The sequence below is a fragment of the Scyliorhinus canicula genome, chromosome 13 (genome assembly GCF_902713615.1).
Source record: "Scyliorhinus canicula chromosome 13, sScyCan1.1, whole genome shotgun sequence".
Lineage (NCBI taxonomy): Eukaryota > Metazoa > Chordata > Chondrichthyes > Carcharhiniformes > Scyliorhinidae > Scyliorhinus > Scyliorhinus canicula.
Window position 1 is genome coordinate 81,105,807 of NC_052158.1, and position 25,245 is coordinate 81,131,051.

At 46.2% G+C, this 25,245-nt stretch overlaps 1 protein-coding gene across 1 annotated transcript in view; it reads right to left on the bottom strand.

Annotated features, from left to right (window-relative positions):
* LOC119976095 (pinopsin-like) overlaps window positions 1-24,942 on the bottom strand; it is an 89,859-nt gene extending 64,917 nt beyond the window's left edge. The window contains exon 1 of the mRNA XM_038816250.1: window positions 24,286-24,942. Coding sequence (XP_038672178.1) covers window positions 24,286-24,661 — 376 coding nt within the window. The 5' untranslated portion in view covers window positions 24,662-24,942. The remainder of the gene's footprint in view (window positions 1-24,285) is intronic.
* Window positions 24,943-25,245: the final 303 nt, after the last annotated feature.

Here is a 25,245-nt window from a genome sequence, read left to right on the forward strand (position 1 = left end):
TATGTGCCAGAAGAAACTCACAGACTTTTTCATGTCATTTAAATGATTTTTAAAAATCTGCTTGTAAGTGCTATTTTATGTTTTATTGTATATTTTTTTGAGTGGTATTTTTTAATAAATTTAAAACTTTAAAGAACTTTGATGTTTTTTATTTAAAACGCCCTTCCATTCTTACATTCTTGCACAGTCAGCAATGTTTCCTCTCGTTCACCTATTATCACCATCGTGGATATTTGCGGCTCGGATGCAACGCGGGTGGCTGTCTTGGACCCCAACACCCGCGTTATAACGGGGGATTACTGTAGTGTGTTACCGTTTATTACCGGGGGCTTGAGTTTAAGAGCTGCGGGGTTATGCTGCAACTGTACATGACCCTGGTGAGACCACATTTGGAGTATTGTGTGCAGTTTTGCTCACTCAATGGAAGCATTGGAAAGGGTGAAATGGAGATTTACCAGGATGCTGCCTGGATTGGAGGGTAGGTCTTATGAGGAAAGTTTGAGGGAGTTAGGGCTTTTCTCTTTGGAGCGGAGGAGGATGAGAGGCGACTTAATCGAGGTTTATAAGATGATGAGGGGGATAGATAGAGTGGACTTTCAGAGACTATTTCCTCGGGTGGATGTAGCTGTTACAAGAAGGCATAACTATGAGGTTCAGGGTGGGAGATATAGAAGGGATGTCCGAGGTAGGTTCTTTACTCATGGAGTGGTTAGAGTGTGGAATGGACTGTCTGCTGTGATAGTGGAGTCAGACACTTTAGGGGCTTTCATGCGGTTATTGGATAGGCACATGGAACACACCAGAATGACAGGGAGTGGGATAGCTTGATCTTGGTTTTGGACAATGTTCGGCACAACATCGAGGGCCGAAAGGCCTGTTCTGTGCTGTGCTGCTGTACTGTTCTATGATTCGAGACCAGATTGTATTTGGTGTGAATGAAAATAAGCTGAGGGAGCGATTGCTGAGGGAATCTGAGCTGTCTTTGGAACAAACATTTAAGATTTGTCGGGCTCATGAGCTAGCAGCACAGCATTCTGAAATGTTTCTCAGTAATGGCGGCATCTTCGTGGAGGAGAAATCTCCAGTTGTCGCCCTTTTTCCAAAAAGGCGGGGAAACTCTGAAAACAGGTGAGAAAGAGCCTGCAGCTCCGTGCGCACTAACGAACAGGGCAAAGATCAGGACAAAGCAGTGTCCAGCATTTGGCAAGTTTTGTTCCAGATGCAAAGGAAAAAAAATCACTTTGTTCACAATTGTTACTCTAAGCTTAACCCCAGACCAGTCAGTACAGTGCAAGACACAGTCTCCACTGATGAAACATCATTGTTTGTTGGAGGAATAACACAGAAGAATACATTTTTGGAGACATCAAAATCTCTCCAGCATTTAAAAACATGCAAACTGATGTTCCATTTAAAATAAGTGAGGTTGATGAGGACAAATGGCTGCTACTTGAAGTGGTCCAATTGAAGTTTGACATTGGTGCCAAAGCCAATTTAATCAACATGACTGATATTAAAAAATCTAAGTAATCAGCCGATTAGAAGAAATCAGAATACATTTCTCAGAGATTATAATGGTTCAAGCATTAAATATCATGGTGCTTGTGACCTGAGTGTGATGATGAAGAACTCAGTTTATTCTGACCCATTCTGTACTGTATCCGAGGACTTGGATTCATTATTAGGTGATGAGTCCTGTGAAGAATTAGGTTTAATGCAGTTGGTATACAGCATCCACAAAGGATTGGATCAACACTCCAATGATTCAGAGAACATTATCAGCAAATTCAGTGATGTGTTCGCAGGTTTTGGTACACTACCATTCACCTACAAGATACAATTCAAAGAGGATGCAAAACCTGTGATACAGGCACCCAGCAGGGTACCTGCACTTCTTAGGGATGGCCTCAAAAAGGAGCTAGATAGAATTACAAAATTAAAAGTAGTTTTGGTGGTACAGAACCTACCAACTGGGTAAACTCCATGGTTTGTGTAAAGAAAAAGAATGGCGCTATTCGCATATGCATGGATCCTAAAGATCTTAACAAGAATATCAAAGGAGAACATTGCCAATTACCAAAGCGTACGGAAATCACATGTGAGGTGCCTGGGGCACAATTCTTTATGAAACTTGACGCATCACGGGGTTTCTGGCAACTAAAGTGAGAGGGACAACATACAAATTACCGCACGCTATTTGGACGATACTGCTTTCTGAGAATGCCGTTTGGCATAATTTCGGCGTCAGAATTTTTTCACTGTGCCATGGAGCATATAATCAAAGGCATTGAAGGTGTTCGTGTATGATATCATCTTTGGGGGCTCAACCTGAGAAGAGCACAATACGAGGTTGCTTAAAGTTCTAACGAGTGTCAGGAGAAATGGGCTGAAGCTCAACAAGCAGAAGTGCCAATTTGGAGTAACTGAGGTCACATTCCTAGGTGACAAGCCCTCATCGCATGGCATTGAATTTGACAAGGACAAAATACAAGCAATGCTCAACATGCCAAAACCACACTACAAGAAATCCATCTTAAGAGTGATAGGTATGATCAATTTTATGGGGAAATTCATTCCAAACCTGTCAGTAAAAATAATACATCTGAGTGATCTCCTGCATAAGACAACAGATTTCAGTTGGACTGAGCAACATGAGCAAGAGTGGAAGAAGCTCAAGACTTCACCAACCACCATGCCAGTTCTCACATTTTTTGACTCATCTAATCAGATTAAAGTGTCAACAGATAAAAGCAAATTACTGTGGATGCTGGAATATAAAACCAAAGAGAAAATGCTGGAAAATCTCAGCAGGTCTGGCAGCATCTGTAGGGAGAGAAAAGGGCTAACGTTTTGAGTCCAGATGACACTTTGTCAAAGCTAAAGGACAGAGAAAGTGGGAAATATTTTCACTGTGGAGTGAGAATGAAAGATGTCATAGCCACAGAAACCAAGAGGAAAGAGTGCTAATGACAGTCCCCAAAGAGAACAAAAGGTGTGAAAGGCCAAACAGCAGAGAAACTAACATCAGAGGGTAAACTGTGACAGATGAAGATGTGGGGGGTGTTATACATTTAGCTGCTGTTGTATAAAGAGTCAAAGGTTCTGCTCCTTTTCCACAAACTTCAGCAGACTCTGCTCAAAACTCTAACATCACATCACCTGACACAAAGGCCACCTGAAGCCCCTTTACATATCAGTCTCAATTATTGGATACTTAACATAAATGCGACAACTAATTGGAATGTCTCTTAACCCATTACTTAACATCCGAGTCTCCCCTTCCTTGGAGAAAATAATATAATTATGTGATAACAAAATTACAAGAAACTCAAAAACACATACACAATTTCCCCCTTTTTTTCTTTTTCATTTTGGAAAAAAAAACAGTCGCAGAAACAGGCACCCTTCATTAACAATATCCAAAAGTTTCTGTGAGCTAGCCCCTCTTTTTGTAAAACAGTCTGACATTTGATAGCTACTGTCAACCCATTTAATTTTTGCTATTTCCCCTCTGCCCACATCTGCTTCAAACTTGCGATGTCTATCCTTAACCTTTTTTCATTCACACTTTTTGTAGAGTGCACGGGCGCAATTCTCCGAGCCCGCACCGGTTGGGAAAATCGCGGGCCGCACCACTTTTTCACGCGGCGCCGGTCTGACGCGCTCCCGCAATTAACCCAACCGGCGAAAAAGGTCCCATTGTGTCGTGCGCGGCGCAAGCCGGAGAATCGCCGGAAGTGCCCAAAATGGCGATTCTCCAGTACCCCCGCTATTCTCCAGCCCAGATGGGCCGAAGTCTCGACGGCGTGACCCCAGTTCACGCCGTCGCAATCCACACCTGCTTTTTTTAGTCGTGAGCCAGACGTGCTGGCTCACGTTGACTGCTCAGGAGGTGAGTGGACTGTCATGGAGTCTCCACAGACTGGGGAAGGCTTCCCCGAGAACACTGCGGCCAACTTGGGGGGGGGGGGGGGAGGGAGAGGGAGGGAGTGGAGGGGGTAGAGGGAGGGAGTGGAGGGGGTCGTCCACTCACGGATGCAACATGTCAGCCGCCCTGCCATGGCAGGACGGTGACAAGGACATGCCCGCAGGTTGTTGTGTGGCTGATGGGCAGAGCCCACTGACGCACCGGTGAGGAGGACATTGTTAACTGACTGTTGGATGCAGACAGTGAGCAGGGGTTAGGCTGGCCGCGTGTCAGCAGCGCGACCAGGCCACCGGGGCACACAGGTATCCCATGGCAGCCGGCTGCCGAGGTGTTGAAGAACCTCCGTCTAACATCTTGTTTCTCTGCCCCCCACCACCCTTCTGTAGGTCACCATGTATGCCAACCAGACAGCGATGTTCACCGCAGTGGTTGGAGCCGCTGCACTGCAGTTGGCCATCCAGCAGCGTCGACAGCGACAGCCCACAGTGGATGTAGATGCAGCGGCAGCTGCTGCTGCAGAGGGGATGGCCACGGAGTGGTCCGTCGTCGCCGCGCAGGCCGCAGGCGCTCATGGCCGGTATGTTCAGGGGGATGCCGAGGGGAACATTAATCCCCAAACGCTGAGGAAGGCATAGGATGCGGATACTGATATAGAAGTGGATGGGCGGACGGAGGAGTAGGAGGACGAGGAGGAGGAGGACAAGGATGAGGACGAGGAGGATGTCGTGCAGCAGGATGGGATGTAGGGCACAGGAGACAGACATAACCCGGGTGCTGGTAATGTCCAGGAGGCTGCACGATGGCACCGTCGTTGACAGCGGGTACGTGACACATTGGTGCACACGGACAGCACACAACCCCCACCAGCAACCCCCACGCCCACGCACCCCTGCTCCGCGTACACTGCTCCAATTCGACATCATCTTACCACTGCAGCACTACGGTATAACACTACATTGATCAAAGTGTCAGCGGGTGTGATTAGTGCCATGTTGAATGATGACAGACTGATCTGCAATAAGCTGTGAGTTCAGAATCGTTAGACAAAGTCTGACTTATGGCAATAGCTGGACCATCCATCTCGGTGGTTGTTGCGTTCGTCAGGGACACTCCCGTGTGGGGTAGCTGGCGTCGGAGTGCCGAGGACTACGGTGTCTGACAGTGGGAGGGGGGGGGGGGGGTTAAAGGACTGCACACCCGGCACCGAAGTTTCACCGCTCGTCGACCCCAGTGACACTCGGTCACCATCAGGAGCCCTGTGGCACCGGACATAGCACAGAGTCTTAAAAGTTAGGTGCATCAGTGAGTTTAATAGTGAATGTTATATACAGATGCCCTAGCCCCTACAACTAAACTGTACCCTGCATCCGTGCCAACTTACTATGTGTCCCTCTTCCTTGCCTTACGGGCCCTACCACTACGTCTAAGTGAATCCCCAGATGGTACAGCGGGAGTGGAGGCGGACTGCTGAGAATCTCACCCCGCGACATGGCTCCCCGTCAACACTCATTTCCCTGGGTGACCCAGCCTTGTTGGGCCAGGCTGCTCGGCGGGCGTGTCGGATGATGTGGTGCCACCCTGCTCTGCCCACTGGACGCGCCAGGGACAGGACGGGGGAGGCCGAGCTTTTAGGGACGTCCTGTGATGGAGTTAATGGGACGGGCCCCAGAACCTCCTCCTCCCTCGGGGAGCCAGGTGGCCCCCAGGCCTCACTGTGGGACGGAGGTGCGAGCGGGGAGGTGCCCGTCGCCCCACTGACACCTGGCGCTGCAGTCCTGGAGGCCTGCAACGGTATCGACCAGGGTCCGAATGTTCGCTGAGAGGGAGTCCAGGGAGTGAGACATCCCTGCCAGGGACTGTGCGGCCTCAACCTGTGAGTGCGCGACGCCATCCAGCACATGCGTCAGGCAGTCGATGCTCTCCGCGACTGACTGCTGGGACTGTGCCATGGCATGCTGGGACTGGAGCATGACTCGGTGAGACTCGGCCAAGGCCCGTAGCGCGCCGGTAATGTCGTTTTGACTGCCTGTGAGAGGGCAGCCCTCTCCTGGGCCATGGATGACGCGTGCACATGAAGCTCAACACCTTGCAGAACCTGACCCATGGCCGCAAACCGTTTCACCCATTGCCTCGATTGCGGACGCTACCCGTGCGGTGTCAGCCTGGGTGGCTGTGATAGGCGGCACCACTCCCTGCTCCTGGACGCGATTTGACTCCTCTAACTGCGTCTGCAGCTGCTGGAAGACGGCCCTCATCCCGTCATTGTGTCCCTGGGTTTCAAAATGCATCGGCTGCCCGGGTGGGTCGAGTAAATCCAGGAACCCGGGAACCGTCTGGGCGGCAGCTGGATGCTGGGCCTGGGCTGCCCTCCGACCGTCCAGCCCCTTGGCTGCTCCGAACTCCACCTGCTGTATCGGCTCGGCTGTGTGGTGCACACCAGACCGTGAACCAGGAGCCTCATCACTTAATTGCCCAACCGAGATGAGTGTCTCTGGGATGGTGGATTGTGTGGGAGACAGCAGTGCCACAAGCTCTAGGTCCTCGTCCATCAGTATGTCCGTTGTGTCCTGGTCCCAGTCATGGCCCGGCGCAGGGCGCACGCGGCCCATGTACAGTTCAGCAGCGGCTAAGTCCGTTGACTGCGTCGCCGTCCTCTGTGCCTCTGGGTCCACAGACCCCGTCCTGTCCTGTCTCGCGGCCCGACCTTTGGGCAATGCAAGCCATGATAGTCGTCGCTGTCCGTCCTCTGTATGTCCCCCTTGAGAGTCCCGGTTTTAGATGATGGGCCTCCTGGCCGACCTCCTGCCTCTTTAGCTGCCTCTTTAGGAAGATGGAGAAAAATGTCTCTCTGGAGCTGATGCCCCTGCAGGAGGCAGCTTTTATATCTATAGATTTGCATTGCAATGCCTTTGTGGCTAATTAAGCCACGAAGATCTTTCCTGCCGTAGGTGAATCTATCCTTAAATCCTGATCTTCTAAGTTTTCTTCAAATCCCCTCGCCACAAGCCTGGCCTTTGCCTTATAAGTTCCATCCAGAAGAACCTTTTCTGTACAAATCCATCTATGGGATAGAGCTCTTTGCCCCTATCCGGTACTTCTGTGTATACCCCAAATTCACTCCAACTATGCAATTCTTGCTGTTCGCATCTTTGATAACTTTTTCATCTAACTTATTGGGAGCCATTGTTGCCAATTTTGATGAGTGGAATCCTATCCCACTAGCATCACTAATAACTATTGCCAATTCTGCACCGGAGCCAGCAATAATGTTGCCCTTCTTAATATTGAGTAATATTGCTTTTCAGAGTGGCCAGGTATATGAGACCACCACACGGTTCAACCAGATATTGATCAAAGACCCAAAAAACAGTCAGTTAGTTCAAGTTCAATAATGGTTTATTTACACACAAGATTAACTCATGCATACAACATAAAAACACTACAAGCTAAACTACACCGAACACTACAACAACCTGTACTTAACTTCAGGCACCCGGCTTTGGCAGAGGAACAAGGCCTTTGTTCGGATCTGGACTATCTGAGTCTGGAGAAGTAGCTTTGGTTCTGCTGGGCTCATCTGTCTGGTATCGATCGTTGATCTTGAACTTGCTTCTGGTCGTGGTGCTGCAGTTGGCTTCAGGTATAGGCCGGGCCGAAGAGCGTCAGTTTGCCAGGGCCAAAAGAGATCGAACACATGACAGTGTCTCTCTTTATCCTTTGGAGTTTTGCGCTCTTTTGGGCGGTCCTTAGCTGACCCAATAATTCGGCAGGCTTTGATCACTGCCTTCGATTTGAGCCAATAAAGGGGCGGGTGCCTTGATGGCTGAGCGTGTCCTGAGCGGTCATTGACCTTGGCTGTTTGGGCTTCCTGGGTGAAGGGAGTGGTGCCAATGTGTCTGGAATTGTATCTGATACCTGAGTATCAGTCCTTTGTCCTGGGGAAATGGGCCATTAGAATGCAAATCGGCTCGTGGTTTCGATACTGTCTGGTTCTCTGTTAGCAAATATACATTTAGGCTCTGAGTTTGCCTGAATCCTGTATTGGCCATATTTCCCTTGAGTCTTTGCAAGTATCCATGTTTACTTTGAAAGTGGCCATCCCAGGTGGCTACACCACCTAAATCTCACGTGCATGTGGGCTTCTACTCCTATTAGTATTTGTAGTCTTATTCGTGTTCTGAGACGTTGATAAACTAGGTCCCCTCTCCTGCCTGGTATCTCATTCTGTACTGCTACTGCTTGATCTTCCCCTTCTGCTGTGGGATGTCCTTTCAATAATTCTCGACCTTTTCCTGCTCACTATCCAATGTGCTATCAGAACTGACACTGCGTCTCTGTTCCCTCTATTTTTGAACTTTGTGCTCCCAATCCATTGTCTTGACTCCCTCCCCTGAATGCTGTACATTCAATCAATGTTTATACTTTCCAGTGGCCTTCCCTGCTCTACTAATAATTGTGTCACCCTACTATTGACTAGACCCTTCAGTCAAGTATGTCACTTTGTACCAACTTTTGGGAGTTGTCCTTTCAGAAAAATGGCCTGTTCTAAATCATCAGAAGTGCTGTATTCCACTACAGAAACCCTGTCTATATCAGTTAACTGGTCCTCATAGTTCTGTAACATGTTCGTACCAGATGACCCTGGTTCCTCGTCATGTCTCTCTGCTCTGTCTAAACTTGAAAATTTGTAATCTGTACCCATTATCCTTGATGAATGTCTCCTAACAGTTTGATTGCCATGTTACTAAATAATTATTTTGCCTTCTATGCCTATGATCTTCCCTGGGCCTTTCCATTCAGTAAAATTATCTCTCTTTGAGTATACTATGTCTCCTTGCTGAAAAACTGTATTTGATGGCCGTACATTATGGCTCAAAGCTCTGCAAATTCTTTCAGTGACTTCTGCTTCCAGAAAAGCTTTTCTACTGCTATGTAATGCATTTAGATGCTCAGCAGAGGCAGAGCTAATTGTAATCCCTTCCCAAGCTGGAGGCTGGTCATCCAAAATGGACGGAATTTTAGGATTTCTACCAAACACTAATTGATAGGGACTATAGCCCCCAACCATCTGCAATGAATTATTTGCATGTACCACCCATGCTAAAGCTGAAGTTAGCTTACAGTTTGGTCTATCTGCCAAAATTATCCGGAGCACGTCATCTGTTATCGCATTGTTTCATTCACACACACCGTTACTAAATGGGCTTTCTGCAGTCGTATTCAGAACTGTGATATTCACATTTTCACACGTATCCCCAAACTCATGATTAGCACATTCTCCCCCATTGTTTGCAAGTACTTTTGCCGGTGGGCCCATTCCTGTCCCAATCCATTTTTCCATGATTTGACCCAGAATTACGTTCTTTTCTTTACTTCGTGCAATCGTTGCATGATGTAAAGTGGTTGCCAAATCTACAAAATGCAAAATAAATATATTATTGGCTTTATCCCAGATCTTAAGGTCCATGGCCACAATGTCGTTAAAATCCCTGGCCAAAGGTGTCCTGTACAAACTTCACAGTGATCACTAACCTGTTCTATTAGCTTAATATAGCCTTCATCCCTTACCCCTGCATCCTTTAATACATTTTTCAGCCTCCGAGGAGACGGATGCGCAAATTACCTATGCAGTTTTACTACAACAAGCTTTTTATCAGCTAAAGTCTCATTTTCAATTGCCATGAACACATCCTTAACAACTGTACTTGAAATATTATTTGTCAGTAATGGAATACAATAGCGTCCCGACTGTGTAAATTGTAAGTCCACCGTCTTTCCAAAAACTGTTCACAGTTTCACTGTGCTTTCTTCATCGACGGTCTGCGCAGAATCAAAGGTATCTCACATGATGCAACATCCGTGCAAATGAAATGATTCACTCCAGCTATATTGTAAGGGAGCACCACTTTTTTCAGCAACTTCAGAGTATTATCATCCCCAAACCTGAAATTTGTGGAACTTTCAAATTCCTTAACCTTGTTACGATTTTCAGCATTCAAGGAGTCCAGGTAACATTTCAACCAGTCAATTCCACACACAGTAGATGTGCATCCGCTGTCCAATACAGCACAATTGAAGGATTCTGCAACCATCACCCTCATTACCGGCGTAAAACTGCTTGTTAATAGGACAATGCCTTTTTTCTGGTCACTATCCTTTTCCTCTTCTGACTCGTCCGTGTCATGTGTCCCTTCAAACATGTTTTGGACAGTTGAAAACATAATGGTATTGAGAGTCACATCAAAAACATTGATTTCTCATGCCCCTTGTATTTCTGAGGTTCACCTTCCTATTGTAGGTTCTAACTGGGTTTCTGTCTTCATAATTTCTGGGTCCCGATCTCCTTCTATAGTCTTGGAACCTGTTTGTAGCCGTACAATTTCGCCATCCTGTTAGTAGTGTATCTTCCATATTCTGCTTTATTGCAGGCTGACCTATTTGGGTCATTAGAGCCATCGGAATCGAATATTTCCCCAGAAACCTTTTTAAAGTTTCTGTCATCTGATCGAATAAGATATCCTCATCCACAAACTAAACTCCTGTCAAAACCAGGAGCCTATCTATGTGGCTCACTCTAGCACAGTCAAGTAATTTAAAGGCCAACACAGACTGTGGAAATTCCAGGTTGTGTTTCTGCAGCCTTTCATACAGTCTGCCAAATTCCATTATATAGTCTTCAATGGAGAAATCCTCTATTTTCTGGAACCTATCAAAATCCAACTATGTTTCATATGCACTTATCATGTCATCCTTATAAATCTTATCCATATAACGTAATAGAGTCTGCAGACCTTCTTCTGAGTCTATTTCTTCCAACTCCAGCTCAGAAAACACTTTGCTTTGGATTTTACTGTCATAAGGTAGAGAAAGAGCCAATCCCATACCTTGTTTTCTTTCCCAAGGCAGTTACCTTAGTCCACATAACGTCTGCACTTCTCCATTGATCGTACAATCCCCTTTCAGAAAATAAGGGGGCGTAGTCATATCCGGCCATCTTTATTCTTGGTTCAGCCATATATCTTTTTTTTTCTTCTCACTCACTCCTTGGTTTGGTCTGGAAATGTTGTATCTTTCAACCCTTCACATTTGCACAGCAACCATCCTCTGCTACCATTTGATGGATGTTTAGCTGCTGTTGTATAAAGAGTCAAAGGTTCTTCTCCTTTTCACAAACACCTTAATTTCACTTTAACAGACTCCACACAAAATGCTATCTTCACATCACCTGACACAAAGGCCACCTGAAGCCCCTTTATATATCAGTGTCAATTATTGGATACTTAACATAAAGGAGACAATTAATTGGAATGTCTCTTAACCCATTACTTAGCAGGGGGAGGGGAAGGCAGAAGCAAATGGAAGAAAGGGTAAGGAAAGGTGGATAAGATGGGGGGGGGGGGGGTAAATATATAGAAAGAAAGACAAGAAAGAGAGGAATGGTAAAAGGCAGTTAAAATAAAATGGGATGAAAACAAATGGGTCGAGGTGGGGTAGAGCTAATCATCTGAAGTTATTGAATTCGATGTTGAGACCAGAAGGCTGTGATGTGCCTAACCAGAAGGTGAGATGTTTTTCCTCCAGTTTGCATTGAGCTTCACTGGAACATTGCACTAGGCCAAGGGCAGACATGTGGGCATGGGAGCAGGGTCTTGTGTTAAAATGGCAAGCAACAGGAAGGTCAGGCTCCTGAATGTGCACAGAGTGACGGTGCTCAGCAAAGCGATCACCCAATCTGCGTTTGGTCTCTCTGATATAGGGGAGTAGTATAAGTGTCAACAGACACATCCAAAGACTATTTGGGAGCATTTATTCTGCAAATCGAGCATGACGACTGGAAATCAGTCACATATGAATCACAATCCATGATGACAACCAAGCAAAGGCATGCTCAAATCCAAAAAGAATGCCTGGGTTTAGTTGTAGGCTCAGAGAAATTCCACAACTACATCTATGGGCTTCCAACTTTCACTGTTGAGACAGATAATCATTGTTAGGTTAATATCATCAAAACAAATCTCAACCAGATGTCCCCGCGCATTCAGTGGTTGATGATTAAGTTACAACTCTATGACTTCAATCTCATCTACATGCCAGGAAAATATTTGTTCTTGGCAGATGAATTATCAAGAGAGCCGATGCAAAGTAATGGTGGTGAGATTACTGAGGATGTAGATCCTCATGTCAGTCTCATTTTCACACGGCTACCAGTATCAGATGCAAAACTACTTAAGGTCCAAGAAGAGGCCAGAAAGGATCAAATTCTTCACGAGGTGATGAGAAACATAGGAACATCAACTCACACTGGCCTGGAGATCAATGTATGGAGTTCTACAATATAAGATCTGAACCCAGTAACATTAAAGAAGTGGTACTTCGTTTGAACACTATAATCATACCTCAATCTCTTCGCAAGGATGTGCTAAAGAGGATACACAAAGGACATCTTGGGATTGAAAAATGTAAATGGAGAGCTCGTGACTCTGTTTACTGGCCAGATATAAACCATGATATTGACAGGATGGTCAGTTGTGACACATGCCAGAGGTATCATTGCAAGCAAACACGAGAACCGAGGCAAATATCTGTGTTCTCTCCAGCACCATGGTAGAAAGTATCAATGGATCCCTGTCACCTCCGAGGGAATGATTATTTAATGATCATGGACGATTTTTCAAACAATCCCGAAATGGCTCTATTGTCACGCATAATGGCAAGCAGTGTAATACTGTATATCAAGTCAATTTTTGCTAGTCACGGAATTCCGCAAGTCATCGTCAGTGACAACGGTCCTTGTTTTAGCTGTAAAGAGTGGCAACAATTCGCAGTCACATATGATTTCAATCACCTCATGTCGAGTCTGTTGTACCCTCAAACCAATGGAAAAGCTGAAAAAATGTGTACATATTGTTAAGCAATTGTTGAAGAAAGCAATGGAAAGTCAATCTGATCCATATCTCACACTATTGAGTAACAGACCTTCACCATTGTCACATGGCAGTTCACCAGCGGAGTTACTCATGAATAGAAGATTATGTACCACACTTCCATACTTGGCAAAAAAGGAGGAGAATGCAATGGTACTGCAGAAAATGCAAAACACTGAAGAGAAACAAAAGCAGTTCTATGATCAAATGTCTCAAACTTTACCACCTCTGAGTAGTGATGGCATTGTGAGAATAGAAGATTCAGGCAATTGGTCGAAAAAAAACAATTGTACTTTAAGGTAGCACCTTGTTCGTACAATGTACAGACAGAGTATGGGCTGGTTTTAAGAAGAAATCATCACGCACTCTTGAAACCCAGAGAAGACTTTCACAGCAACTACCCCAAAGAACCTGCTCATCCGGGCCACTGTCATGTGGGCCCAGTGAATGACCTTAAACTGTATCAGGCTGAGCCTGCACATGTTGTGGACACGTTGACTCTACTCAACGCGTCCGCCCAGAAATCATCCTCTATCTCTCCCCCTAACTCCTCTTCCCATTTGCGTTTCAGCTCCTCAGTCTGCATTTCCTCTGACCCCATGAGTTCCTTATAAATATCCGAAACCCTCCCTTCTCCCACCCACATTCTGGAAACTACCCTGTCCTGTACCCCCTTGGTGGTAGGAGCAGGAAGGTTGAGACCTGCCTGCGTAGGAAGTCCCACACCTGTAGGTACCAAAACTCATTCCCTCCTGTCAATTCAAATTTCTCCTCCAACTCCCTCAGGCTGGAAAAGCTCCCCTTTATAAACATATCTCCCATCCTCTTGCCCCCTGCTCACTGCCATCTCCGGAACCCTCCAACTAGCCTCCCCAAGGCAAGCTGGTGATTATTGCAGATTGGAGACCAGACCAATGCTCCCTCTGTCTCTTCCATTGCCCCCAGACTCTCAGAGCCACTACCACCACGGGACTGGTGGAGTACCATGCCGGCAGGAACGGCAGAGGTGCCGTTACCAATGCCCCAAAACTAGTGCCCCTACATGATGCCGCCTCTACTCGCTCCCACACCAAACCCCCCACCACCTTCGCCGCCCAATAATAATTACTAAAGTTCGGCAGCGCCAACCCGCTCTCCCCTCGGTTGCGCTCCAGCATCCCCTTTTTTTACTCGCGGGATCTTACCTGCCCATACAAAGCCATTGATCACCTTATTGACCCGTTTAAAGAATGACCATGGAATAAAGATGGGGAGACACTGAAACACAAACAGGAATCTTGGGAGGACCATCATTTTCACTGTCTGTACCCTCCCAGCTAGTGACAACGAGAGCATGTCCCACCTTCGGAAATCTCCCTTAATTTGGTCTACGAGTCGGGCCAGATTTAACTTGTGTAGCCGTTCCCATTCCCATGCCACCTGGATGCCCAGGTACTGAAAAGTTCCCCCTACCACTCTAAACGGCAGCTCCCCAATCGCCACTCCTGCCCCTTTGCCTGGATCATGAACCTCTCACTTTTCCCCATGTTCAATTTATAACACGAAAACTAGCCAAATTCCCCCAGTATCCTCATTATTTCTTCCATCCTTTCTAGTGGGTCCGAAACATATAGGAGCAGGTCATCTGCGTATCGCGAGACTCTGTGTTCCACCACCACCCCCCTCCCCGGACTAGCCACTTCCAGCCCCTTGAGGCTCTCAACGCAATTGCCAGCGGCTCTATGGCCAGCGCAAACAGCAGTGGGGAGAGGGGGCACCCCTGCCTCATCCCCCGGTGCAGCCTAAAATAGCCCGATGTTAACCTGTTCATCCGTATGCTTGCCACGGGAGCCTGATTCAGCAGTCTGACCCAGTCCAAATCCAAACCGCCCCAGTACATCCCACAGATATTCCCATTCCACCCAATCAAATGCTTTCTTTGCTTCCATTGCGACCACTACCTCCACGCCCCTACCCTCTGGGGGAATCATGATCACATTCAGCAACCTTCTTACGTTGTCCGCCAACTGCCTACCCTTAACGAATTCCATCTGGTCCTCCCCAATCAGGTCCGGAATGCAGTCTTCAATACCAGAGGACAAGATTTTGGCCAACAGTTTGGCGTCTACATTTAGCAGGGTGATCGGTCTGTAGGACCCGCATAGCTCCGAGTCCTTGTCCCACTGCAGGATCAATGAGATTTGTGGTATGTGACATCGTCGGGGGAAGCGCCCCTCGCTCCCTTGCCTCATTTAATGTCCTCATCAGCAGCAACCCCAGTATCGCAGAGAACATTTTAATAAAACTCCACTGGGGACCCGTCCGGTCCCAGGGCCTTACCCGATTGCATGGCCTTCAGCCCATCTGCTATTTCCTCCAACCCAATCGGGGCCCCCAGCCCTTCTACAAACCGCTCGTCCACCTTCGGGAACCTCAGCCTCCCTAAGAATTGCCTCACCCCCTCCGGCCCAGCTGGGGGTTCTGACTCATACAGCCTGCTATAAAACTCCTTGAACGCCTTATTAACCCCTGCTGAATCTCCGACCAGGTTCCCATCCCCGTCCCTTACTTTCCCAATCTCCTTGGCTGCCTCCCTCTTTCTGTGCTGCTGCTCAAGCATTCTGCTGGCCTTCTCTCCATATTCATAAATCACCCCCCTCGCCTTCCTCAGCTGCTCCACCGCCTTCCCTGTAGTTAAGAGTCTCACTAATATATCAGTGAATGTTAGTCAGCTGGCCCCTCAGACTGGCTAGAGGAAATCAAAGAGAGACGCTGCTTCTGTTGTCCTGTATATAGTTTCCGCACAATTAAAGTTAACAAAAAGTTTGTAACCTTAACCACAAATGTTCTGGTCATAAATTAGGCCATCTAATGAGAACATTACACCGAGTACTGCAGGGCTCCTTCAAAAGAGTCCAGGAAGTGGAAGTATTGGATTCAGCATGATAATGGTCTGCTCTATCACATTTCATATGGCAGCATGGCTTTGATTGTATGCATGCTGCCCATGTATGCATGGGCTGTGTGCCAGAGTCATGAGCCATATGGATACTCCTTGTCCCCCTATAACCACACTTTGGTTTGTTATGGTGGGTCAAATGCAGCCAAAATAGTGGACTGCTGCAGAATGAAGGCATCATGACCTGCATGATTTTCTGCATATGGAAATGAAACAACCTTTCGGTTGTGATTCATCCCAGAGTAGACAACTGGTGCCCACAAAGTCATGTGTGCAGTCAATTGCATCCTGTACCAGAGGAAAGCCTCATGCATGCTCACACTACCTCATTCACTTTGGAAAGCAGCAATGAAGTCCATTCACCTCTCTTGGAATAAAGAACCTCAATGAGCTCCTTTAGAGCCATTATGGCAAAGAAAGAGGCATTTCAGCCTATTGAGTCAATGCTAGCTCCCTGCAGAGTAATCCAGTCAATCCATTCCCCTATTCTATCTCGATGGTCCTGCAATTTGATATCCATCAGGCGCCCATCCAATTAGGGGCTGGTAGCACAGGGCTAAATAGCTGGCTTTTAAAGCAGACCAAGGCAGGCCAGCAGCGCAGTTCAATTCCCGTACCAGCCTCCCTGAACAGGTGCCAGAATGTGCTGACTAGGGGCTTTTCACAGTAACTTCATTTGAAGCCTACTTGTGACAATAAGCGATTTTCATTTCATTTCATTTTCAATTTCCTTTGAACTCATTGATTGGCACCCTTCTGGGCCGCAAGTTCCATAATACAAAAGATGAAAATTTGGGAAATGTTTCAAATGTCACCTGCTCAAGCCTGGCAAGAGACAGAGGCAGAATGGTTCATGGCCACGGTCACCTTTTTGTTTTTTAATCGCTTATTGTCACAAGTAGGCTTCAAATGAAGTTACCATGAAAAGCCCCCAGTTGCCACATTCCGCCGCCTGTTCGGGGAGGCTGGTACGGGTTGCCGCTATTAACAGTGCTACTCTTGCTTTGGGTTTGCAGTTGTGGGCGCACCAAGTGGCAGATTTCAGTAGGGGCATCCTCACTGAAACAGAAGCATTTGATACACTGCTCTGCACTGAGGTTCACCACCTCAAATAAATGTCGTCTGGAGCAGTTTTCAATGAAATTCGGTGCCTAGGTGTAGCCAAAATGGCACTCATAGTGCCACAGAAACTTAAGTCAAGGAGCCAAAGTTTGTGTCTGTGACATTATCATAAATGTAAGAACTGCAAGGGTTAATGAAATGTCTAACTCAACCACTAGAGGGAGCTACGTGTACAAGTATATAAGACATTGATGCTGAGCCTTAGGGGTGAGAGGTTGAGGAGAAGGCGAGAGAACAGACTGAAGGAATGAGAGTGTTTGTGAGAGCAGATCATATTTAATGTTATAGTATAGAGATTAGTAGGAGATGATTGTAGATTACATGTTTATTATCAACTGTCTATTATCTAGCGGTAAGTGTTGAATCCAAATTAGTAGTGTTAATAAATTTATAGCTTTGTCTAATTTAAAGCTATTTTGTGGTCTTTGTCAACAATACGCCAACCATCCTAAATTTATTGCTGGCTTTTAAAGCAGACCAAGCAGGCCAGCAGCATGGTTCGATTCCCGTACCAGCCTCCCCGGACAGGCGCCGGAATGTGGCAACTAGGGCTTTTCACAGTAACTTCATTGAAGCCTACTCGTGACAATAAGCGATTTTCATTTCATTTTCATTTCATTTCATTTCTATTAGCAACACAAGGAACACCACAGTAACTAAAGGTTTGTGTCTAAAAGAATGATATCCCATCATTTGTCAACTGGCCTGAACTCAGGATGTGCAAACTTATTCATGAGAAAACCTCATCAAAGAGTCTGCTTGTGGGGAAAACAGTTTTGCTGCAATTGGTAGCCAAAGTTACTGATGTGTGTGTGTGTGTGTGCACCTTGATGCAGAATATTGAAAATTGGATTTGGATTTGTTTATTATCATGTAGGGCAATACAAGATACACAATGTAAATACATAGACACCGGCATTGGCTGAAGCATACAGGAATTAAGTATTGATCAGATCAGTCCATCAGAGGGTCGTTTAGAAGTCTGGTAACAGAGGGGAAGAAATTATTTTTCAATCTGTTTGTGCGTGTTCTCAGACTTTTGTATCTCCTGCCCGATGGAAGAAGTTGGATGAATGAGTAAGCCGGGTGGGAGGAGTTTATCACCTCCCAAGGCAGCGGGAGATGTAGATAGAGTCAATGGAGGGATGGGAGGCAGGTTTGTGTGATGGACTGGGCTGTGTTCATGACACTGAAGTTTCTTACGGTCTTGGGGTCGAGCAGTTGCCATACAAGGCTGTGATGCTTTCTATGGTGCATTTTTAAAAGTTGGTAAGAGTCAGTGTGGACTCCTTAGAATTTCCTTAGTTTCCTGAGGAAGTAAAGGCGCTGTTATGCTTTCTTGGTCATAGTGTCAGCGTGGGTGGACCAGCACAGATTATTGGTGATGTGCACACCTAGGAATATGAAGCTGTCAACCCTCTCCACCTCGGTCCCATTGATACAGACTGAGGTGTGTACAGTGCTTTGCTTCCTGAAGTCAATGAGAGCTCTTTAGTTTTGCTGGCATTGAGCAACAGATTGTTTTGATACAACACTAGACAAAGGTTCTCTATCTCTCTCCTGATCTGACCCGCTATGGTTGTGTCGTCAGTAAACTTGTAGATGGAGTTGGAACCAAATTTTGCCACACAGTTGTGTGTGTGTATCGGGACTATAGTAGGGGATAAGTTTGCTGCCTCGTGGGGCCCTGGTATTGAGGACTATCATGGAGGAGGTGTTGTTGTTCATTCTTACTGATTGTGGTCTATGGGTCAGGAAGTCGAGGATCCAGTTGCAGAGTGAGGAGCTAAGTCCTAGGTTTTGGAGCTTTGATATGAGTTTGGCTAGGATTATGGTGTTGAAGGTGAAGCTATAGTCAATAAATAGGAGTCTGATGTAGGAGTCCTTGTTGTCGAGATGCTGCAGGACTGAGTGTAAGACCAGGGAGATGGTGTTTGGGGCACCTCGATGATGTGAAGGAGGTAGAAAGGGAAGGAAATGGTCAAACTACAATTAATTATTAATTTAGGGCATAAAAGTCAAGCGGCAGGAGGCTGTGGAAATGCAGGTGTAGGTTGAAGCCCTGGAAGTCCTCAGGGCTGTCTCAGAGTGTGGAAGTATTTCTATGAGCCAACACTGAAGTTCCCGTTGAGAGTACGAAAATCAAGCTCGAATACTACGATACTAATTTTGCTTTGTAGTTTGTCAGGAAATGAAAAATGAAAATCGCTTTATTGTCACGAGTAGGCTTCAATGAAGTTACTGTGAAAAGCCCCTAGTCACCACATTCCTGCGCCTGTCCGGGGAGGCTGGTACGGGAACACGTGTACTTTAAAAAAAACTGAACTGCTTTTTATCACATGCTTTACAGTGCTGAATTTCAGTCGGTAACAGGGTGCCAATTGTAAAGCATGTTGAACATCAACAATTGACCAGCTAATGAAGTGTCCGCAACATTTGCAAGTTACTGCTGTCTGCATCTGAAGCCATTCTGAAGCAAAATGTTTTGACAGTCAACTGTGAACTGTCAGTCAATTGGTATTTTATGACGGCTTCCTTATAAAGCCCAACTTGAGTCTCAAAGAACAAAAGTCAAATCTGCTGCGATTAGAAACAAACTTTTTTTGAAGCAGCTTTCAAAATGGGCTAGCGACTCCTGCAGGGTGCTGCTGCTTACCACTAGTTCTGGGAGTTACTCTGGCCACAATTCTCTCGTAGGGAATAATAATAATCTTTATTGTTACAAGTAGGCTTCCATTAACACTGCAATAAAGTTACTGTGAAAACCCCCTCGTCGCCACATTCTGGCGCCTGTCAGGTACACAGAGGGAGAATTGAGAATGTCCAAATTGCTGAACAACACATCTTTCGGGACTGATTATCATTGCTCCACCCGGGTTAAAATCAATGGTGAGGAAGAGTTCGCTCAGCAGCTTCCCGGAGTGACATTTTACTGATTTATTTTATTCATTTAATCATAGTTAACCCTCATTTAACGAAGAGAATAAATGTTATGGTAGTCAGACATTCAGATCACCCCTGGGTGTGTTTATATTAAATTAATATTGATTGAGCTTGTGTGTGCTGAACATGGGTGTACAACTGGTAATCTCTCACACACAGATGGACAATCTCATACATACAGCCAGCTTTTACTGGCTCAGTCCAGATTCAGCTATCTAATTAGAAATGACAGTCGCTGGGTATTGCGATCCAGCACACCACCAAAGCAAAGCTCTATGCTCCTCATCCACTAAATGGGACCAGATATTACTGGGGGGGAAGAACATTGACAGTGTCTGAACTGAAACGACCCACGCTGCTCCTAATCAGCAGATCAAACAGCAATCTGGCGCCAAGCAGAGATACCGAGTGAATCGGAAATGGTCGCAACATGCTCCGCATCAACACCATGGAAAGTAGCATCTCGCAGTGATTGTTATGCAGTTGCTTTATTTACACATTCATTATCAATTACACTCACCACAGAAAGTTAACTGTGTGATAAGTGTTAATAACTACCAGTTAATAAACTTCTCTTGTCCAGAAATGTAACAATGATAAATGTGCCCCTCCCATTCCTTCAGATTATGAATCACTTAAGGAGATTTTAAAACGTGTTTTGTTATTTTTGTAATTATCATTCTTCCTTCTTTCAAATTAAATTTTCACTCGATCTCCGTTTCTTTTCTTTTAAATTCTCTGCGCCTGTTTTGAATTCAGCCGGTCTAATTCGCCCTTCCTATCACCCTGCCGCTGTTTTATTCTATATCTTTTAATTTATTTCGTTAAGGATGTCCCATTGACCACCAAGGTCCCAGATATCCTGTTTTCACCGCACCATCCTGACCTAATGCAGCAGGTCAGGAGATGCCCATATTCTAGGAATGTCAGACCTGTCGTTCTGTCCTGGCTGTGTATCCATCATTGGTTATGTAGTCCCAACTCTAATGCTAGGCTCATTCTTTTAAAAACCCAGCAAACTGTGGTGTGAGTTCGTCATTGGAGTGTGGGCAATAAACATACTCTAATTCGGGCCAATATTAACGAAGTTCTGTGGCTTGTATATTCATTACCTGCTGTCACAATGTCATTAATTAACAAAAGTGACAAGTAGCACCTTCTTATGTAAACAAGATGTGGAGATGCCGGCGTTGGACTGGGGTGAGCACAGTAAGAAGTCTTACAACACCAGGTTAAAGTCCAACAGGTTTGTTTCAAACACGAGCTTTCGGAGCACGGCTCCTTCTTCAGGTGAATGTGAAGAAGGAGCCGTGCTCCGAAAGCTCGTGTTTGAAGCCATTCACCTGAAGAAGGAGCCGTGCTCCGAAAGCTCGTGTTTGAAACAAACCTGTTGGACTTTAACCTGGTGTTGTAAGACTTCTTATTATGTAAACAAGACTGTGATTTAGATTTGTTTCTAAAGCTCCCAAAGCAAACTTTAGTCTGTATCCTTATTTAAAAAAACAAACTCCTCTTATCTTTATCCACACCAAACATTTAATTCCTGTGCATTGGGTTTATTTCAGTGAATACTAGAATGATAATTATGTTCTCATAACTAACGGCATATTCAACAGTGCTTATTGTAAGCATTTCTGAAATATGCAAAATAAAAACAGTCATGGAGTATTTAAGAACTTATATTCACATAACAAACTGATACAGTCAGTTCTCAAGTTTCTTTGCGTTTGGCTATTAATACAGCAGAGTGTGGCAGGAAATTACCCCAGGAAATCCAAATTCTGCAGGGATTTTTACACTGGATTTCAGCATGATATTATTGATAAATGATTCACCAAATCTAGGGAGTTTTAGAAAATTAAAACCAATGTATCAATTATCTCACTAGACACTTCTGTTAATTCCTAAGGGCAAAGTTCATCAGGGACTGGGCTTTTGTCAGCTCCCAGCTCCAACAATTTACTCAGTAAGATTTCTCTGGTGACTGTAATTTGTTTGAGTTCCTCCCTCCCGCTTCCTGGTTTATAGCTCCTTCTGGGATATTACTTGGATGTCATAGAGTCATAGATGTTGACAGCATGTAAACAGGCCCATCGGCCCAGTTGGTCCATGCCGCCCAGTTTTGATCACTAAGCTAGTCCCACTTGCCTGCATTTTGCCCAGATTCTGAAATATCCCATAAATGTTTGCTACTGTATCCCTATTGACCTATCCCTCAACCTAATTTGCCAATTCACTTTAGACAGCTCAGTTTTCATGCCATCATCATTTAAATTTTTAAAAACTTAATTTCAGATCGATTCCTCTCTCCCTCGAGCTGAATGTAAAATTGAATCACATTATGATCGTTGCTACCTAGGGGTAACTTCACTATGAAAACATTAATGACTCACATCATGTTGCATAATACCAGGTCCAATATAGCCAGTGCCCTGGTTGGCTCCAGAACATGCCATTCTGAGAAACTACCTCCAAAACATTCAATTACCTCTTCATCTAGGTTACCTTTGCCCACCTGAACTTTCCAGTCTGCATCTAGATTAAAATCTCCCATGATTTATCTCCGGACCTTTTTGACAAAGTTCCAATTATTTCTTCCTTTATGCTCCATCCTACCATATGGACTTTTAGTTTTATAACTTTGTACTATTATAACTTTTAGTCTCATCTGTTGATTTACTGTTTCGAGTTGTGCTCTCTATCCCTTGTCAAGGTCTGTTTTTAATTTCCCATAATACCCTTCCCTTTTGCCTTGTCTCTGCTCTTTAATTTCCTACACAGAACGCTTACCGTGCAGAAGGAGGCCATTTGGCCCATCGAGTCTACACCGACAATCTGAAAGAGCATCCTACCTAGGCCCACTCCCCTGCTAACCCGTAACCTCACCTAACCTTTGGACACTAAATTTAGCATGGCCAATCCACCTAACGTGCACATTTTTGGACTGCAGGAGGAAACCGGAGCACCCGGAGGAAACTCACGCAGACAGAGGGAGAATATGCAAACTCCACGCAGACATTCACCCAAGGTCGTAATCGAACCCTGGCCCCTGGTGCTGTGAGGTAACGGTGCCAACAACTGTGCCACCGTGCCACCCTCTTCCCATCTTCAACAACTGCAACAGTAACATCATCCCAATTTGACTATTTGCCCCCACTATTTGGCTTAAACCCCACTCTCCTTCCCTCGTTATGCAGCTCATTAGAACACCAGCCCCAGCATGATACTGGTGTAGATCATCCCAACGGTTCAGATCGCACTTTCCCCAGTACATGCGTCAGTGCCCCATGAATTGGAACCCATTTCTTCCAGGCTAGTCTCTGAGCCACACATCTAATCTGATTTGACCTATGCCAGGTTGCACATGGCTCAGGTAATAATCCAAAGATTATGACCTTTGAGGTTCTGCTTCTTAATTTGGTGCCTAGGCCCTCATACTAATTATGCTGAATCTCTTTCTTTCTCCTGCCCATTGCAGCTTCCTCTCCAGCCCTGAATTGATGCCCCAGGCATCTGGACTCATGCTCTTTGATGCAGAGAACAGTATCAGTCCCTCAGACTATACAAATAATGAAAGCAAATTACTGTGGATGCTGGAATCTGAAACCAAAGAGAAAATGCTGGAAAATTTCCATCTGTAGGGAGAGAAAAGAGCTAACGTTTTGAGTCCAGGTGACCACCTCTGCCTATAATATCCCTTACCAGCACTACATTCATTTTTGCTTTCTCCACTTGAATGGCTTCCTGTACTATGGTCAGTTTGCTCATCTTTCCTGCAGCCCCGCTCTCATCCAAACAAGGTATTAAAAAAACCCTCAAACCTGTTGGACAATTGTAAAGGCTGGGGCTCATGTTCTCCCAATCCTCTTAACTGCTTCCATTATAGTTGCCCCCTGGCCCTGCCCACTGACCAAATCAGAAGACCCTGACTGTCCGAAGAGGTGTTACTACCTCCAGGTACAAAGAATCCAGGTAACTTTCCCCCTCCTGCTCCATTTGTAGTTCAGCCTTCAGCTCAGAAACTCTGAAGCAAAGTGGCTCGAACTTCTTGCTGCAGGTTCCTCATTCATTTATTTAAAAAAATAAATTTAGAGTACTCAATGCATTTTTCCAATTAAGGGGCAATTTAGCGTGGCCAATCCACCTACCCTGCACGTCTGTGGGTTGTGGGGGTGAGACCCACATAGACACGGGGAGAATGTGCAAACTCCACAGGGACAGTGACCCAGAGCCGGGATCGAACCTGGGACCTCGGCGCCCTGAGGCAGCAGTGCTAACCATTGTGCCACCGTGCTGCCCTCCTCATCCATTTATTAAGAGCTCAGAATGACTGCATGCTTCCCACACCAATACAGGCATTTCTCCACCCCCTTATCTTTTTGCAAGTTTCTAAGTCAAAAGTGGTGAATGATTATTCCTGTTAATCTCACCGAAGACGGCGTTGGCGAATCCGTACCAGACGCAGCCCGCGTCCCCGATGAGCCAGTGCCCCTGGGTGCTGGCGGCGAAGCTGAACGGGGTGCCCAGGGTGCAGACGAGCAGGTCGCTGAGCGAGATGTTGGCGAGCAGCAGGTTGATGGGCGAGCGCAGCGCCTTGTACCGGCAGAAGAGGAGCAGCACCAGGAAATTGTTGGCGAAGCCCAGCAGGCCGATGACCCCCAGGCACACGGCAGTCACTAGGTGGCCGGTGGGGCTAAGGGTGAAATGTGGAGCGGTGCCCGGCTGGGAGGCCGCCTCCTGCTGGCCACACGCCACCCCAGCCGCAGCCCCCTCGCTGCAGTTCACAGTCAGGTTGGTGGGCAGCATATTCCGCCCCCCCCCCCCCCCTCCTTCCCTGTGCAGCACCTCAGACAGGGCAGAAAGTTTGAAGCTGTGTTAAACTGTGTTAGCAGCTCCAGTAAACCAATCCCATTCAAAAATGTTTCTTTAAGTTACAAAAGCAATGCGCAGAGTGGACAGGGCAATGCCTCTGCTTAGTGTCTGAACACTCCACCTGAATGTTGTGCTGGGGCTCTGCTGTGCCGCCCTTTTTATTAATCCCCTTCAGGTGACGTGTTGATGGGAGAGGGAAAACCCACCCTCATCCCGGTAACTCTCTCCCTCCCTCTTTTCCTCAATCCCTCTTTTACTCACTCCCTTTCCCTTCCCTCTTTCACACTTCCCCTCCCTCTTCCACTTACTCCCTCCCTTCTTTAATTCCCCTTCTCCCTCCCTCTCCCTCTCCCCCCTCTTTCACTCACTCACTCTTCCCTCCCTCTTTCACTCACTCCCTCTCACTCTCTCTCCCCTCCCTCTTTCACTCACTCCCTCTCCCCTCCCTCTCACTCTCTCTCCCCTCCCTCTTTCACACTCTCCCTCTTGTTCCCACATTCACTTACTCCATCCCCTCT